This window comes from Rattus norvegicus, chromosome 12 (assembly GCF_021556685.1).
Source record: "Rattus norvegicus strain SHRSP/BbbUtx chromosome 12, alternate assembly SHRSP_T2T, whole genome shotgun sequence".
NCBI lineage: Eukaryota > Metazoa > Chordata > Mammalia > Rodentia > Muridae > Rattus > Rattus norvegicus.
This window is the reverse complement of record NC_141545.1, coordinates 46,241,429-46,259,011: the sequence shown is the minus strand read 5'-3', so window position 1 is coordinate 46,259,011 and position 17,583 is coordinate 46,241,429. Positions and strand designations below refer to the sequence as shown.

Below are 17,583 nucleotides of genomic sequence, written 5' to 3'. Positions count from 1 at the left end.
ATTACGAAAGAAGCAAAGACGTCTTTTAGACCAAGCCCAGGAGAGGGCACCAGTGGGTGGCTCTGCGCCGCTATGCAGCTGAGATGCCGCCTCCAGCACTGGCCACAGGGCCACAACTTCAGACTCAGCTTGGAACTTGGGGAGCAAACGCCCCATGGACAAGAAAACCGATGTCTCCCTTTGACAGCACATGCTGAAACATCTCCCCCTGAGATGCAGCACATTGCACTGGGTGCCTTCAGTCCCTCATCTAGCCCAAGGGAAGTCTGGTCCCAAGGTAACAGAAACACAGGCAGACAGGCCAGTGCGGATTAGAACACAGAACACTTTATTCTCACTGGGGAGTACTTGCTGTGAATACAGGGAAGTTTGCCCCATCCCTTCCCAACAAGGCAGGCACGCAGTCTGAAGGCCAACTGTGTTGGAATTTCTTTCCTATTTTCACAATAGAATTTGGAATCTGCTGGTAAGCAGGGTCTGTCTCACTACGCTGGCCTGCAACTGCCAACTGCCTGGCACTTCTGCCTCGGCCTCCTGAGTCCTGAGGTTAGGGGCAGAAGAGACTGATTTTGAAATTCTTTTTTTTTTTTTTTTTGGTTCTTTTTTTCGGAGCTGGGGACCGAACCCAGGGCCTTGCGCTTCCTAGGTAAGCGCTCTACCACTGAGCTAAATTCCCAACCCCTGATTTTGAAATTCTTAACAAAACATTAGATCAGAATCCTCCTGGCACCCATTCAGAGTTGGGAGACACTGAAGCACACTCAGTTTCCACATGAACACTGCAGCCAATTTTGTCATCCCAGAGAGTGACAGTGACGACTTTAAAGCAGCCCTCTCCACGGGGCGGGGTATTTTCCCCTATAGAAGACAAGCAGAATGGATTCTTCCAGATTAAAGTTGCTCTGTAGATCCCTGCTCCAAACAGCCACAGATAGCACTATCTAAATGCCTGGGGAGAAAAGTCTGTGACTGATTTTATCCACTGGCCCAGGGCAGCATGTCTTCTGTCCTCCAGTCACCGATGGGCCTGAGCAAGGGCCAAGTTTCTAGGCTTCTGCAACTCAGGCCTTGGGTTTTCTAGGCCTCTGCAACTATCAAGTCCCTGGTAACTTGAAAAGCAGCAATGAGGGAGCTCAGCTGGATCTTCTCACTGGTGCCGACAGAGAGCCTGTACCTGGGGAGAACAGCCCAAGTTGAGTATAAAGCAAACGCTAGGCCCTGCCTATCGGCGAGAATGTGGGAGCTACTGTAGCCTGCACAAAAGGCACTGGAGCTGACAGACACACCCTGGTGAGGACTCTGGTCTGTGTCCTTCAAGTTTCTTCTCCCTGGCACTCAGTTGGCCATTTGATTGAAGCTGCCGAGGGCAGATTAGAAACTCAGCACCAGGAGGTTCTGAATTGCACTCGGCATCCATCCTCCCTCTACGCACAGAAGGCAGGGTGCATGGGGTGAGGGTTAGGGACCGTGCTATAAGCTCTGCAGATGCTCCTCTGGTTGTGGCATTGCAGCAGAGAGCTGGAGGTTTATGACAGGGCAGTAAAGCAGGAACTAGCAGCTCATCTTGTTACTTTTAAATGCCTGGCCACTAAAAGCAAAATCACTCCCAATAGTGATAGGACGTGACCTACTTTGTGTACATGAGCTAGTGACAGCCTCCTGGAACTTGTGATACTAGTATTTGGTTGGAGCCCAGTGTGCTGTCCACTTAAATGACAGCTGCCAGCGTCACTGGGGAGTAGTGACAGTGTTTACTGTGCTCATGTGTGCCACAATGCCTTAGTAAGCAGAGTAGCTGGCCATCTCCTGTCTGCACGCCCAGTGTGAGGAGAGCAAGGGCTCAACTCGCGCAGAGGCCGCTCTGTGCTCATCCTCCGCACCGCTGCCCTGGGCTCTGGAGGCAGCACACAGCCTTCTCCACAGTGCACTGGGCACTACCCCAAACCAGACTGCCCCATGTGTGAATGGCACAGAAGCTGAAACTAAAGCCAAAGAATTGAAATGGGAAAACACTCACTCAATGTCTGCCATTTTGGTCAATAAATGCATCCGAACTGAAGACGGAAAGTCAACTGAGGGAAAAACAGAATCTAATGAGCAGGATCCCCCCGCACACAGGACTTTTGACAAGCATGAGCATCCCTCCGACCCACTGCATGTAGGTCACCAGACCGATGAACTGAGCCCGGTGTAGGCCCCACTGCTTTCTAGCACACACAGGCTGGGGTGCAGCTCAGGACGAGATGAGTTCCATCACACACACACACACACACACACACACACACACACAGCCCCATCCCAAGCAGCCTCAGACCCTATCCATTGGAGGTGGCAGAAAGCTCACTAACCAGGTTCACTAACCAGGTAAACTAACCAGAAGGCTCATGTTACCCAGAGGACAAACTTAAGCAACAGAGTCCACACAGGCTCACAGTCCTGGGACCTGAGAGCCTCTCCATTTGGGGGTGGCTGCTGGGAGAAAAGGCTATGTGGAGGAGCCCCTAGGGCCTCTTCCAAAGGCTGACATCCCCTTGCCTCATCCTGAATGGTCTGGGGTGATTCCCAGGTTCTGCCCATGCTGAGACTGATCGCTGAAACAAGGCAGTAAACAGGAGCAGAAAGGCAGCTTCCTGGAGGCTGCCTAGTTTACAGGAGCACACAGGTGACTTCCAAGTGTCTGGGTGCAGACCCCAGAAGCAAGGGTGTGGATACAGCCCTGTGGTAGATTACATGCTTCACATGTACAAGGCCCTGGATTCAGTCCCTGGCATGGGGAGCATGTAACAAGAATGAAAGATACAGTACTTCCTATCCAAAAAGTCCCCTTTAGGAAAAAGCCTCTATGCAGCTCCAGGTATTAAAAAGGGGCTGCAACAAAGCCATTCAGAACCGCTCAAGATTAAGGATCAGTCACCCTCTTCCTGTTTCTGCTCAAGAGCTAAGACCTTATGCTCTCTGTGGCCATCCCAAAGCTGTGCCTCCTATCCAGCCCAGTTACCTCTGTGCACAAACAAGTGAACCTCTGTCAAGATGTCGTGCAGTGCCAAGCCCTTCAGAGTCTTCAGCTCCATGATATCTAGGGAAAAGCAGCTAAGGTGAGAGGAACCATTCCAGAACATGCTGTGGGGAGGCTTCAACAGCAGACCCTGGAGGCCGACCTGGAAATAGGGGTCTTCATCCCAGTAGCTGTACACAGGTCCAATTCTAACTTGACCCGTTACCTTCAATAAGGCTTTTCTACACAGTACAGCCCTATTCCTCAGACAGCAGAGCAGACCTCTCTTTGAAGGGTCACACAGCCACCTGTAGCTTTCATTTAACTGCAGAACAAGGTCATGAGTCCATTTAACTGCCGTGAACGGAGAAGCTACATACAGCCTCACTCACTTGGGCTGGAGCCATTGAGGAGAAGGGCTCTCTGCTTGGGGATACCTGCTTCCCATCAGCTGACACCTGTCACCCGGCAGGTATAGGTGCTGGCTGTAGCCTGGGCTTCGAGCCCCCCGCACCCCAGGCCTGAACCTGGCAACAGTCACCAAAAAGGATACTTTTGTAGGCAGTGGTGAAGTCTTGATTCAGCATCCAGTCTAGAATATTGGCAATATCCGTCTTGAGTGGGTGCCCGGTGCAGGTGTAGACAGTCTCCTCTGTCACCTTCCCAAAGGCCATATTGGTACTCTGCAGGAGGAGGGGGTCCAGGGACTGTCAGCAGCTGTCCTGCCAGTGACATGACACAGGCCCAGGACAGTGGGGAGGGCTGCCCTCCACTGTGAATGCTGCCCCATGCAGTAGAGCTGCAGCGTCCTCCCATAGCTTAGAGCAGCACCGGGACTTCCCATTAGAGCGCACAGGCAGAGCTGGTGCACGACAAGGAGAATCTTAATAGGTTTCTGAATGAATGTGTGGATCAGCTGGCTGTCTTTCTTAGAAAACTATTTTGAAGCAATGGTTTGAAGAACCTGCAGTGTGACTGATCATACCTGCAGAATGTTCAAAGCCCTTCGCATGTCCCCACTGGACAGAGTGACAAGGGCCTTCATTCCATCTTCACTTATGTCCACGCTAAAAGGAAATGGGTAAGAGTTAACTGAAGCTGTCTGCAAAGAGCAAAATTTCATCAACCGTATGATCCTTGAGTGACGAAGCTTTAAAAGAAGGAAAACATCAAAACGGAGGTGACAGGACTCTCCTGAACATCTGAGTTACTGCAGTGCTTAGGGACGTGTGTCACATGAGTAGCTGGATCCAGCCAGAGCTTTACTATGGACCAAGGCTTTAAGGAGGTGGCTGCTGAAAGAGACATTTCTGGGAAGAGGCCACTGCTCGGTATCTGACGGCCCAGAGTGGATCTCAGAGCAGAGCCTTCCCTTCCAGCCAGCTGGCAGCATCTGCAAAAAGGGACTCAGCAACAGTCAGTTCCCAAGACAAAACAGAGGGAACAGCCTGCAGGAATGTAGGTGTGGAACCAAGGGTTCAGGAGACAGACTATCCAGGGCCCACAGGAGATGGCAGTAGCCAACACTCCCTCCGATTAGCCACTCTGCCCAACCTCCCTGCCACTCAAATCCCCACACCTCCCCTCTTCCTTCTTCTAAAACAAACTCACTTCTCTTCTTGTACCACATGTTCTAGCCGAGGAACCATGAGCTCAGGCGTCAGAGGGCCAAATCGGAACCTCGTGCACCGTGACTGCAAGGCAGGGATGATCTTGGACAGGTAGTTACAGATGAGGCAAAACCTGGTGTTTTCAGTGAACTTCTCAATCACTGGGAGAGAAACCAAACACTTCACATAAGAGGACCCAGGGAAGCTTAAGGATACTGAGAGTGAGAACGTGGCCTGTGGGGGTAGAGGGTATTATGGGACATGAGCAACAGTTCAGCTCAGCCCCCATCCTGTGTAGCTCTCAGTGTATATGGAGCTCACGCTGGGCTCAGACTCCAGGTGACCCACCTGCCCCCATCTCTGGAGTGCGTGGACTCGGTCCAGTGTGAGTCAGCACGCCCAACTTGCACAGCTAGGACACGCACCATCAGAGCGCACAAATGCACCTTTTTATCACCTCCACAATTCTAGCACTCTTCCTCAAGATCTGGCCCCCCGTCCAAGAGCTCCCATCCCTCTGTACAAGATGCTGTCTGAGGTTGTTGAGACCCACCTTGTCTGAGCTGACTCTGCACACTTCCCTGCAGCCCATGTCTGAAAGTCTAGGAGCATTCAGGGAGCAAGAGCCAGCAGCACGGAGAGACCAGTGTCCCCACACAGATCTGCCCACACCGAGTCACTCAGCAGAACAAGATGCTGAAGGAAGGGTGCCAACACGCTAGAACCAGAACACATCCTGCTCCCCTCTCCCAGGTCTCATTTTTCCAGGCTCCTGAAGCTGTTCTTCCCTCCCAGCAGTGTTAGCAGGAGCTGCACACAACGGGTCTTCAACAGGATGGCACCAGCCCTACTCCACAGGAAAACACAGGACTCACCCCATACCATGGTCACCCCTGCACTCAGTCTTTCCTGGTGTTAGCTTTTACCAAAGACAGAGGATCTGCCAGTGGATAAGGGATTTAAGCCTTATTTCCACTGAATGACAGAGGCCACCCATCTTGAGGGTGCTGAAGGGGACCTACCTACAGGGCAGTCTTGTCTGAATCACTGGACTAAATGGTGCCTCCTGATGGAAAGGTCACATGTACCCAGAATTCCCGGCCTCAGTTCACTCAGTTCAGATGGGGCAGCAAATCTCACCTCGTCTCAAGGCATTCTGGGCATCTTGAGTCATGGCGTCAGCTTCGTCCAGGATCACAAGCTTAAACCCTCTCCTAGGAGAACAAAGGCATGTGGAGGTGTCCTCAGCTTCCTTCCACACCAGGCTGAATCTCCATCTTCACACTCAGGCTACCCCAAGTCCATCCTTCTCAGATCCCGATGTAGGCTGATAGCTGAGGCATTCACGCTTGCCAATCACGCTTTCATCCTTTAGAAGTGACAGCTAATTCCACCCTGAGGTGTTAGCCTTCCTTACCCACCGTATCCTGTGTCAGCTGCTCGCTTGTGGGGCAGGACTGAAACCCAGGGATGTGAGTAGGCCATGCACAAACATCCCATGGCTATGCACACACCCAAGCCTATTTAGCACTGTGTGCGCATGTGTGAGAGAGAGTATGTAAGTATCACGTCACACCACAAATATGGAGGTCATAGGATGACTTGAGGGAATCAGTTCTCCCTTTTCCCATGTGGGTCCTAGGAATCGAACTCGGGGTCATCAGACTGGGTAGCAAGTGCTTTAGCCTACTGAACCGTCTCATCACCCTCTTCCTTGCCTAACTGACCACCATGTAAGTCATACTTCCTGATCACTTATCCCTGTTTAAGTTCAGACCAGCTCATCCAGCATTGGATGTGATTGTCCAGCTAAGGACCCATGTGGAGCCAAAGGCTCTTGGAATCTTCAAGCATTTCCACCTCTCCAGCCACTGAACTGGTCCCTGCTTCTGACCAAGTCGCCCCTTCTTCCCTTTCACACCAGCCAAGGGGGGCCCAAACAGTGAAGCTGTGTCCCAGCCCTGCACTAACTGCGGGGAGAGAAATTCTACAAATAATTCTCACTTGAAGATTGTCCTTGTGCTGGCAAAGCTGAGGATTGGCCCCCGGACAATATCGATCCCTCGGTCGTCGGAAGCATTCAGCTGCACAAGGAAGAGAGGATGCCGTCACAATCACACTGTGTGGCAGCCAGTGTCATCCAGCCATTCAGATCTAATGACAGCTAAGATACAGTCATCAAAAACGAATGCCCTGGACTCAGCCTCACGTGCCATCACACATCATCCTAAAAGGCACAGTCCTCCTCCTCCAAGGAGCATCCACATAAATACAGGAAATAAAACCCTGAACCAGGAAATCTGCCACCAGCCACTGATGCTAATTTAAGCCCTCACTGCCTGGAGGCTGCTGTGCTTTGAAAAAGCTGGAGAAAGAAGAGTGGCCAGCAAGGGGTTGAGCCTCAGATCTACTGCCTAAGTCAAATGCCTTCCTCTTGATTGAGGGTCTTTTGTCTTTGAGTTGGCCTTGAACTCACATAGCCTAAGTTGACCGTAAACTTCTGACCCTCCTGCCTCCAACTCCTGTGTGCTGGGATTATAGGTACACAACCTGTTTGTTATGCTGGGATCAAACCCAGGACCTTGTGCATGACTTACATCCCCAGTCCCTCAAATGCTTTTCTTTCAAATACCACGATTAGGTTTCTGTAACCTAAGGGTATTAAAGTTGTCAGCCAAGGCCCCAACAATCCACAGATGGCATGTCTCAGTGCAGTAATCTGAGAAGATCCAGATGAAGAGACATTTTTAAAGGTGTTTGTAGAGCAGTGGTTCTCAACCTGTGGGTCTTGACCCCTGGGGCTGGTGTCGATTGACACCCCCCAAACCACCCTCTCCCATCCCCAACACACACACACACACACACACACACACACAAGATCCCACTCGCCAAACCCAACCAGGTCAGGGAGTGAAAAAGGACCAAAGGTGAGTGTCCGAAGGTCTGAGCTTTTGTGGAGTGAGAGTGTCTCCTCACCTCCAAGACCATGGAGCCGAATTCTTTATCTTTGTACAGTTGCTTGGCACAGGCCAGAATGGTGGATGTCTTTCCTGTGCCTGGAGGGCCATAGAGAAGTAGGTGTGGCAAGCGGTCTTCACTGATGAACTTCTGAACTGCAGGACAGGAAGAAGCAATGACACACGTCAGTCTCTGGGTCCTGCATGCTCACCTTAGCACCTGTTTAAGCTACATCCAGACGTGCTTCAGTTCTTCAGTGACCCAGTCAGAGCAGACAGGGAGGGAATGTCCTGGAGTCAGACCACGGTTTGTCTGTCTGTCTCTCTATCTCAGGAGGGTCTAGAAAGTTGAGAGCAATGGTTCTCAACCTGTGAGTCTTGACCCTTTTAGGAGCTACATATCACACACATATCCTGCATATCAAACATTTACAATTTATAACAGTAAATAGCAGAATTCCATTTATTAAGTAGCAATGAAATAATTTTATGGTTGGGGAGTCACCACAACACAAGGAACTGCATTAAAAGGGTCACATCTTTAGGAAGGTTGAGAATCACTGGTTTAGAGGCACAGCCTCATTGGAGGAATCAGGCCACCAAACACATGCGTTTGAGGTTCATACTGACCTCCATTCCCCACCTTCACCCCTACCCCCGCTTAGCTCTCTACTTCCTGTCTACTATGGAGCAGAATGCCCCCACTGCCATGAAGTTGTGCTCACCAAGGGTCTAGAGTCAACAGAGCCAAGCACGGTGGACCAGAACCTCTGAACCCATAAGGCAAAGTCAGTCATCTCTCCTCTCTGTTGTCGTCTTGGGGATGGGGGAGTTGACAAGGTGCCTCAGCTAAGCCGGGTGCTCTTGCAGAGGACCTGGTTTTGGTTCCTAGCACCTACAGGGCAGCTCACAATAGCCTACAACTCCAGTTCCAGAGGATCCTGGGCCCTCACCTGGCCTCTGAAGAAACCAGGCACACATGGAGCACACACTTACAATAAAAACAAACCAATCGGGGTTGGGGATTTAGCTCAGTGGTAGAGCGCTTGCCTAGGAAGCGCAAGGCCCTGGGTTCGGTCCCCAGCTCCGAAAAAAAGAACCAAAAAAAAAAAAAAAAAAACCAAAACAAACAAACCAATCTTTAAAAATGTGTCCTCTTAGATATTTTGGTGCACTATGGAGAAGGAAACACACAGCCCATTCTATAAAGCACAGTCCATCCTTAAGTGTCATCCAGCAGGGACAGCGTCTTCACGAAATGGACCCAAACCCTCCCGCCAGGACAACAACAGCAGCAGACACAGGTACTCACTGGTACTCAGGATGTCCTGGTGAGATATGAGATCGGCCAGAGTCTGTGGCCGGTACTTCTCAACCCTGAAAAAGGATTCACCATGCGTTACAGTTTATACGCCAAGAGTCATGGGTTCTGTTACATGCAAAGAAGCCCTTCACGTCCTAGCAGCAGAGGAAGAGAAACCCTTCACGTCTGAACAGAGTCAGTGGCACTCACAACCAAGAGCTGTTCAGTTACCACGAGACATCTGTCAGGCCGGTTAGCTGTAATAACTGCAGAGGGTCTTAGTGGCCTCTTTTGAGGAGAGGTCAGGAGGTTGCTGAACATCCTCCAGTGGGCAAGACAGCTCCCTGTTGCTCCACACCAACAGTGCCCCCGCCCCCAAGACAACAGCGCTGAGACTGCACAGCTTCAGTTAGGCATCGACTCATACTCAAATACCCACAAGCAAGTGAAGGGCAATACACTTGGGATTTGGCTTTCAAGCGGGAACTGAGTGCTGAACCATGCTACCGAAAAGAACAACCCTGAGTTCCAGAAGTCACACTCAAAAGACCACACCGTCTGTAACTCCACTCCTGAGAATTTAACGTGTGATCCAAGGCAATTCTTCCTCCTCAGTAGAGACCAGAAAAACTGAAAAGAAAGCATGGCTGGGCAGGCTTTGTTTAAAACACCGCTAAACTGCTGTAAGGTCTATCAGTATGCAAACTCTGGGGCCTTGGAGTGGATCCCGGGAATCCATGCCAGTAAAAGGAAAGAACTGGGTCCTGCAAGTTATCCTCACCGCCACAAAGGTGCGCTGCTACGGTCCCTTCCCCCGCAAATAAGAGGGAGAGAATGCAAGCGCTGAATTCGAACACGAGTTCGAATCCTAGCCTACCCACTCCTCCGGTCTCTGAACCATTCTAAAGAAACCCAGGATCCATCTGTTAGGGTCATCAGAGCGCAATGGCGATGCTCGAGGCACTTGAGGATGGCTGAGCTGAACTCAGGCATAAGATCACAGACAGTTCGGTTTGGAAGCGGAGGGGCGGCTTGCGGCGCAAAGGCTAGGTATCCGGCCGGGAGCGGGAGGGGGACATGCAAAGCTCCTAGGAAGAAGGGAGGGAAGCAGGATGCGGGGCCGCTCCTACCAGGGCAGGTTCCGGGCCCGGGCCGCCCGGGGCTGCTGCTGCGAAGGCGCCGCCGCCATGACTGACAGATGCTGCAGGGACCGGCCACCGAACCACTGGACTCGGAGTCCGCGCGCAAACCAACCCTCGCGAGTCTTCGCCTCCGGCTTCCGGCTTCCGGCTTCCGGCTTCCGGCCCCAGCCCCGCCTCCTCCCGGTTGCTAAGGTGCTGGTTGCTAGGTAACCGGAGTCGCGGGCCTGCAGCCAGGTTAGGGCCTGAGCCGGCAGTCTTAGGCTTTCAGGAAGACTAGAGACGCAGCACACTACAGCTAGACTTACCACAGGCCTCACCAGGACCGGATCCTGCCAGCGCAAGGGGCAAGCCGCAAAGGGGCAGCGAGTTCCGGAGCCAGAAACACTTCTGAGGCTGGGGTGTGGTCAGCGCACCCTTGGTTCCATAACCAGCAACACGCACACACAGTCACACACACAGTTACATATACAGATATACATCTACATACATTCCCATTCGCGGACACTCACACACTTACATACAAACATATACGTTTGCACTCACACATATACACATATGTATACACAAATACACAGTTGATATGCACACATACACACGCATACATATATACTCACATCATACACATGTATAATACATATCTACACACAGAACATATTCAGACATATACACATAAGTACACACAGTTACATATAGACACATACATGTATACATATAACACATTCATAAATATACACACAGACATCTCTGTTTTATACACACACACACACACACACACACACTTTCTCCTACAGTGAGAGGATCACAGACCAATTTTTTATTTATTTATTTATTTATTTATTTATTTATATGTATTTATTTTTGAGACAGGGTTTCTCTCTGTAGTTTTGGCTGCCCTGGAACTCGCTCTGTAGATCAGGCAAGCCTCAAACTCAGAGATCCACCTGCACTTCTACATCCCAAGTGCTGGGATTAAAAGAGAGCTCCACTTACCTGGCGACCAATTTTATTTTCCTCTTTTTTTTTTTTAAAGATTTATTTATTTAATATATCTGACTACAGGGGTTGGGGATTTAGCTCAGTGGTAGAGCGCTTGCCTAGCAAGCGCAAGGCCCTGGGTTTGGTCCCCAGCTCCGAAAAAAAGAAAAAAGAAAAAGAAAAAAGAAAAAAATATATCTGAGTACAGTGTAGCTGTCTTCAGACACACCAGAAGAGGGCATCACTTCCCATTAAGATGGTTATAAGCCACCATGTGGTTGCTGGGAATTGAACTCAGGACCTCTGGAAGAGCAGTCGGTGCTCTTAACCGCTGAACCATCTCTCCAGCCCTTATTTTCCTCTTTAAGTTTTACTTTGATCCAGGTTCACCTTCAATTCTAGTACTTGGGAAGCAGAGGCAGGTGGATCTCTGTGAGTTTAAGGCCTAGAGAGTGGGTTCTAGGACAACTAGAGCAATAGAGAGAGACCCTGACTTCAAATAAATCAAAAGAAAATTAATTTTAATTAATTTGTGTGTGCCATGATCCACAGTAGAGGCCAAAAAAACAATTGTCAGGAGTGGGTCTTTTTTATGTGTGGCTCCTGGGAACAGAACTTAGCAGTCAAGCATGGCCGCTTGAATGGCAAGGTCACCCTTGACTACCTATCCAGTTCATGGCCAGCCTCTTGGTGTACTTAACTACCCTTAGAGCCAAGCAGCCGCCATCTTGTGGAGTTCAGCTGTGTCCACTTACAAAAGAATTACCCCAGCAGGACGTTTTGGCCGTTTGCATCCCCTCATGGAAGACCCGTACCTGAGTATCCAGTGGCTTCCTACAATTTATCGTGTGCAGCTCTGCCGTAACTGCACATGGCTTGACTGGAGAGCAGAGCGGGTAGGGGGCACCAGAGTATTCAGACTAAGAAAGACTAGGAGAGGGGATTTAGCTCAGTGGTAGAGCGCTTGCCTAGCAAGCGCAAGGCCCTGGTTCTTCAGCTCCGGGTTAAAAAAGAAAAAAAAAAAAAAGACAAAATAAGAAAGACTAGGAGAGAGGTGTCTACCTGTGCAGCTGTGGGAAAACCCTCACCCTGCTGGTTAAATCCTTTCTGATACCATCATGGAAGGAAGGAGCGTCACTCTCCTGCAGGGATCGGGTGTTGCTCCAGGGATGCTCCCCCTGTAGGCTAACTTGAATGAATACTGGCTCCTCAGATCATTAACAAGTCACTTCCCTTACTTGGTTCAGGGACAATTTCGATGATACCTTCTCTCTAGCAAGCACCAGACCCAGTGCCACAGCGCACTCCACCAATATCTACTCAGGGATGGCTGCAAGGACTCAACACAGCGACAGAGCTAACACATTGGGGGAACGCGCCACACTCCCTCCCTGCCCACCTTTTCCTTCTTCTGTATTTTTTTCATCTCAAAGAAAACTTCGGACTAGAGAGACAGTTCAGGGGTTAAGAGCACTGGCTGCTTTTCCAGAGGTCCTGAGTTCAATTCCCAGCACCCACAAGATGGCTCACAACCATCTGTAATGGTATCTGGCGCCACCTTCTGGCATGCAGGTGTACATGCAGGCAGAACACTGTATACATAAGAAATAAATCTTTAAAAAAAGAAAGAAAACTTCAAGGGTTGGTGTGGCGGTTTCAATGAGAAAGGCCCCTATAGACTCATCAATTCCAATACCTTGTCCCCAGTTGGTGGGACTGTTTGGGAAGGATGAAGAGGCGTGGTTATCTTCCTTTTCCATTGCTACAAAGAAAAACCATGCCAAGTCAACTATCGTAAGAAAGCATGAGACATGCCCCATGCGGCATATACTGCCAAATGTCTCAATACTTTCCTATTGCGCTAGGAGACACCACGACTAAGACAACTTATAGAAGAAAAAATTTATCGGGAGCTTAGCTCTCAGAGGGCTGGTTATCAACATGGGGGCTTGTTTACAGTTTTCAGAGGGTGACCCCATGGCAGCAGGCAGAAGCTGAGAGCTTGCATTTGAGACACCAACCATGAGTGGGGGTCGGGGAGAGCAAGCTAACTGGGAATGAATGATGTGAGCTTTTGCAACCTCAAAGCCCACGTCCCACCACACACCTCCGCCAACATGGCCACACTGAAGTGGAAACTTCTGGTTTCTTTGGAAAGGTAGTTATGTTAAATGATGTTTTGCTGGGGCACACAGGTGGAAGGGTGTCTCGCTCAAGCAGGCACGTGAAAGAATGTTTTGCTGATACAGACACAGGTGAGAGGATGTTTGGATACAGCAAACACGGTGAAAGGATCCATGATTAAGAGGCATAAATTTGACCCCGCAGACACTGGGAGACGAGCACTGAACTTTGGATTGGTTTGCTCAGCCTCACTGTCCTTCGTTAACGACACACAGACACGTATGTATTGGCTCGCCCTACATAGGGGTTGTTGAGCTCAACTTATGGTAACGCTGCCATCCTGAGAAACTCGCTCGTGAGGCTCCTGAGGCAGCTTGCTGCTTCAGCCGCCTCACCTCAGGCCGGTTGGCGAGCCTTTCTGTTTCTTCAGGACTGAAATACAGCTGCTGCTGGTTTGTGCCTGGTGTCTACCTGCCTAGAGGATTGGTCTGCAGCCTCTGGGTCCTATTTGGTAACTGCTATGGGAAACACCCCAAGGAACTATGGCTGAACGGGTCCACTTCCCCCACATCCTACTAAGTTTTCTTTTACTGTCTTTGCTGGGTGGTGGGCTAAAGGAGAGGTCGAACCCTTATTTAAAGTAGGTTGCAAGAAACTGTATGCCTACACCACACCTTCTAATCCTTCCCAAAGCCTGCTCTGGCACCATGCCTGTCTGCTGCCACACTCTGTATTATGACAACCAGCCCTCTGAGAGCTAAGCTCCCAATCAATTCTTCCTTCTATAAGTTGTCTTAGTCATGGTGTCTCCTAGAGCAATAGGAAAGTAGCTAAGACAGTTGGCAGTGTATGCCGCCTGGGCATGTCTTTTGGCCCCCATGTTTAAATTCAAACTGCTAATAACCCTTTGCAAGGTACTGTCCCCTCCTTGAGCTGGCAGAGTCAGATGAGACTAGAACCAATTCTCGGGACTGGGATGTTTCTCAGTAAAGCGTTTGCTGTGCAAACTTGAGGGCCTGAGTCTGATTCCAAGAACCCACATAAAAAGGCAGGAGTGGGGCTGGAGAGATGGCTTAGCGGTGACTGCTCTTCCCAAAGTCCTGAGTTCAATTCCCAGCAACCACATGGTGGCTCACAACCTTCTGGAATGAGATCCGATGCCCTCTTCTGATGTGTCTGAAGACAGCTTCAGTGTACTCATACATAATAAATAAATCTTTAAAAAAAAAAAAGGCAGGAGTGGTGGTGTGTGCTTCTAATCCTAATGATGAAGCCAGAGACAGGACAACAGCCAGCATTAACCTAGTGGACAAGCCCCAAGGCAGTCTGAGACCCTGTCTCTAACCCAAGGTGCATAGATTCTGAGGAATGACACCAGAGTTGACCTCTGGTCTCCACACACATGTGCATGCACACGTATGTATGCACCTGCATTCAAGTGAACATCTACACACAAGCACATGCACACACACACACACACACACACACACACACACACACGGAAAGGACTCTTTTCTTATTTTATTTTATTTTTTTTTAGGACACTTAAAAAAAAAAAAGTCTTCAGACACAGCAGAAGAGGGCATCAGATCCCATTACAGATAATTGTGAGCCACCATGTGGTTGCTGGGAATTGAACTCAGGACCTCTGGAAGAGCAGTCAGTGCTCTTAACCACCGAGCCATCTCTCCAGCCTGAAAGGACACTTTCTAATAAAAGTTCAAATGCACCTGCTGTTCAGGCTTTTATGGACACGGTATCACATGTCAGCAGCCATTTGGGACCAGAACATCAGGATAACCTCTGGCTGGGTTGTCCTGTAAACCCTAAGCAGACAAAAATAATAGAATCGTATCTGTCTTTACCCTTGGACTCCCTAGCAAATGCAAACCAGGAACATTCTGGTCAGGATGAAATTACCTTTGTCCTAACCTGTAGCCACGCTCCTGTTCTGATTTAAGGAGCAGTGGCCCTCTGGTCTTGTTACTCTCCAGAAACAAGCTGGGAACAGAGGCATGGGCCACCATGCCCAGCCCTACCTCTCTTTGTTCTCACAACATCTAATGGGTGGGTCCTCAAACACCGGAGTAGGGTGCTTGGTACAAAGAATTTGTTTGGTGCAATAGTGGCACACGCCTTTAATCCCAGCCCTTGGGAGGCAGAGGTAGGTGGGTCCTTGAGTTCCAGGCCAGCTCAGTCTACACAGTGAGTTCCAGGACAGCCAGGGCTACCAGAGAAAACTTGTCCTGAAAAACAAAAAACGAACAACACCCCACCCCCCCAAAACAAAGAATTTGTTTGGATGCTGTTGTAGTTGGCTGTTGATGACATCATCTGTGTGTGCCCGGATGTGGACTGTAGCTCACTGAGGGAGGTGCTGTATTACTGACCACCACGTACCTGGTGCCTGTAACATGGTCTGACTCAAAGGGAGCACTCAACAACGGTTGAAGGGCCAAATAGATGGATGGACGATTCTAGCTGACATCTATTAGGCTGTTCCCGTGGCCGGGACAGCGTTCTGAATAGCCTGTGTTTACCGCATACATGGACCCCAATAGACTGTTTCACCCTATGAATCTCCCTGTCTATAATGGGTTTGTAGGGTGTGGTCATTTGTGATGGGGTTAGGAATCTATCTCCTCAACCGAGCCAAGAATGGTCAGTCCAGAGCGTCACTTGGAACTCAATTGGTGCAAGAAACTCAAGCTCTCACCTTGGCCTCTCGTCGCGGATACAGTAAGAAGTTGCTCTCCTGGCATTGGGGGCACAATGACATCTAACCAAGAGTCTGATCTCCATACCCCAGCTCTTTTTTTTTTTTTTTTTTCGGAGCTGGGGACCGAACCCAGGGCCTTGCGCTCGCTAGGCAAGCGTACCCCAGCTCTTAGCCAGGATACCGGTGAACTTTGGATTGGCAGCGGCGGTCACAGCAGCCACATCCCCTAGGACGTTGTTAGAAACAGTGATTGCCTTCCCCTACCCCAAACTCATCAGTTCTGAAACTCCGGGGTGGTTGCCCCACCTGTGGTGTAATAAGCCCTCCAAGGGGCCGCAGCCCACCTCAGTATGAATTCCATTTGCTTCCTTCCATTGCTGCGTCATCTTCAAGAAGAGAGTGGAGCGAAGGGGCAGAGAGCAGGTGGCCACTTCACAGTGACTTCTACGGTGAGTACTTGACGCTCGCTGTGACAAGAATGGAGACAAGGGTCTATCAGGGCTCCTGACTGCAGGGTGTGAGGATCGCGATGGTAGAGGAGGCAGCTGGTCTTCTTTTTTTTTTTTTTTTTTTTTGGTCTTTTTTTCGGAGCTGGGGACCGAACCCAGGGCCTTGCGCTTCCTAGGCAAGCGCTCTACCACTGAGCTAAATCCCCAACCCTGCTGGTCTTCTTTATAGTCAAGAGGCAGAGGGAGATGAAGGTTGGTCGGTGCAAAGCTTCCTTTCCCCTTTTTCTAGCTCTGGACCCCAGCCCATGGGATGCCGCTGCCCACCGTCATTAATATACTGTAGAAATGTCTTCACAGACAACGCCAGAGATTTGTCTCCTTCATTATTCTAATTCTGTCAAGTTGACAGCCCCCGTCATCCCTCTCACTTCCTTAGAGGCTGCTGTGGTTTGGTGCTGGCTTGAGTATGTCTCCTGGGGTTCGACCATTGGAAGCCTGATCCTCTGCTTTGCAGGGGTGAGAGGTATTGGACCCTTTAAGTAGGGGAGCTGGATAGTGGCGGTACAAACCTTTAATCCCAGCACTCAGGAAGCAGAGGTAGGCAAGACCTCTAAGTCCGAGGCCAGCCTGGGTTGCAGTGTTTCCGGGCAGCCAGGGCGACACAGGAAAACCGCTTCTTTAAAAAAACCAAACCAAACCAAACTAAACCAAAACACCCTTTTGACACCAAGTACCCCTTCCTCTTCTCTTCCCTTTCTTTCTAAATACTGTAGCACAGCTGGTTTAAGACCCATGACAATGCCCCTGCTTCAGCTTTCCAAATGCTGAGTTCAAAGGCGTGAGCCATTTCAGCCCGCTCAAGTTTTTCAGTGTAAGAATTGAGCAGAAAACTAGGAAGAATGGAGGACCCCACTGGGAGGCGGAGCAGAAACAAACTGTGCTCAAAAGAAAGGTCAAGGTGTTTGGGGATTTAGCTCAGTGGTAGAGCGCTTGCCTAGCAAGCTCAAGGCCCTGGGTTCGGTCCTCAGCTCTGGAAAAAAAGAAGAAGAAGAAGAAAAGTCAAAGTACCTCCAGTGAACCTAGTGGGGGGGTGGGAATGGGGTCACTGCTTCTGTGAAGCTAAGCCTGGATCACGTGACAGGGAGTTCCTGCTGGTCAGCCTCACTGTTATTTAGGAGGGCTTCAGATTCAGGTGCAAGCAACTGCAGAGAGAAAATAGTTTTGTTTAAGGTTATTTTGGTGGTGTGTGTGTGTGTGTGTGTGTGTGTGTGTGTGTGTGTGTGTGTGTGTGTTTGTGTGTGTGTGGTGT

The 17,583-nt window shown here is 50.0% G+C and overlaps 1 protein-coding gene across 1 annotated transcript; it reads right to left on the bottom strand.

Annotated features, from left to right (window-relative positions):
* Positions 1–578: 578 nt before the first annotated feature.
* Rfc5 (replication factor C subunit 5) lies at positions 579–10,135 on the bottom strand. Its single transcript, NM_001107146.2, has 11 exons — positions 9,996–10,135; positions 8,875–8,939; positions 7,582–7,718; positions 6,610–6,689; positions 5,746–5,819; positions 4,607–4,766; positions 3,981–4,062; positions 3,549–3,678; positions 2,999–3,076; positions 2,018–2,072; positions 579–1,174 (listed from the first exon to the last, which is right to left on the bottom strand). The coding sequence occupies exons 1-11, from the start codon at positions 10,052–10,054 to the stop codon at positions 1,078–1,080; spliced, it is 1,017 nt and encodes a 338-aa protein (NP_001100616.1). The 5' UTR covers positions 10,055–10,135; the 3' UTR covers positions 579–1,077.
* Positions 10,136–17,583: the final 7,448 nt, after the last annotated feature.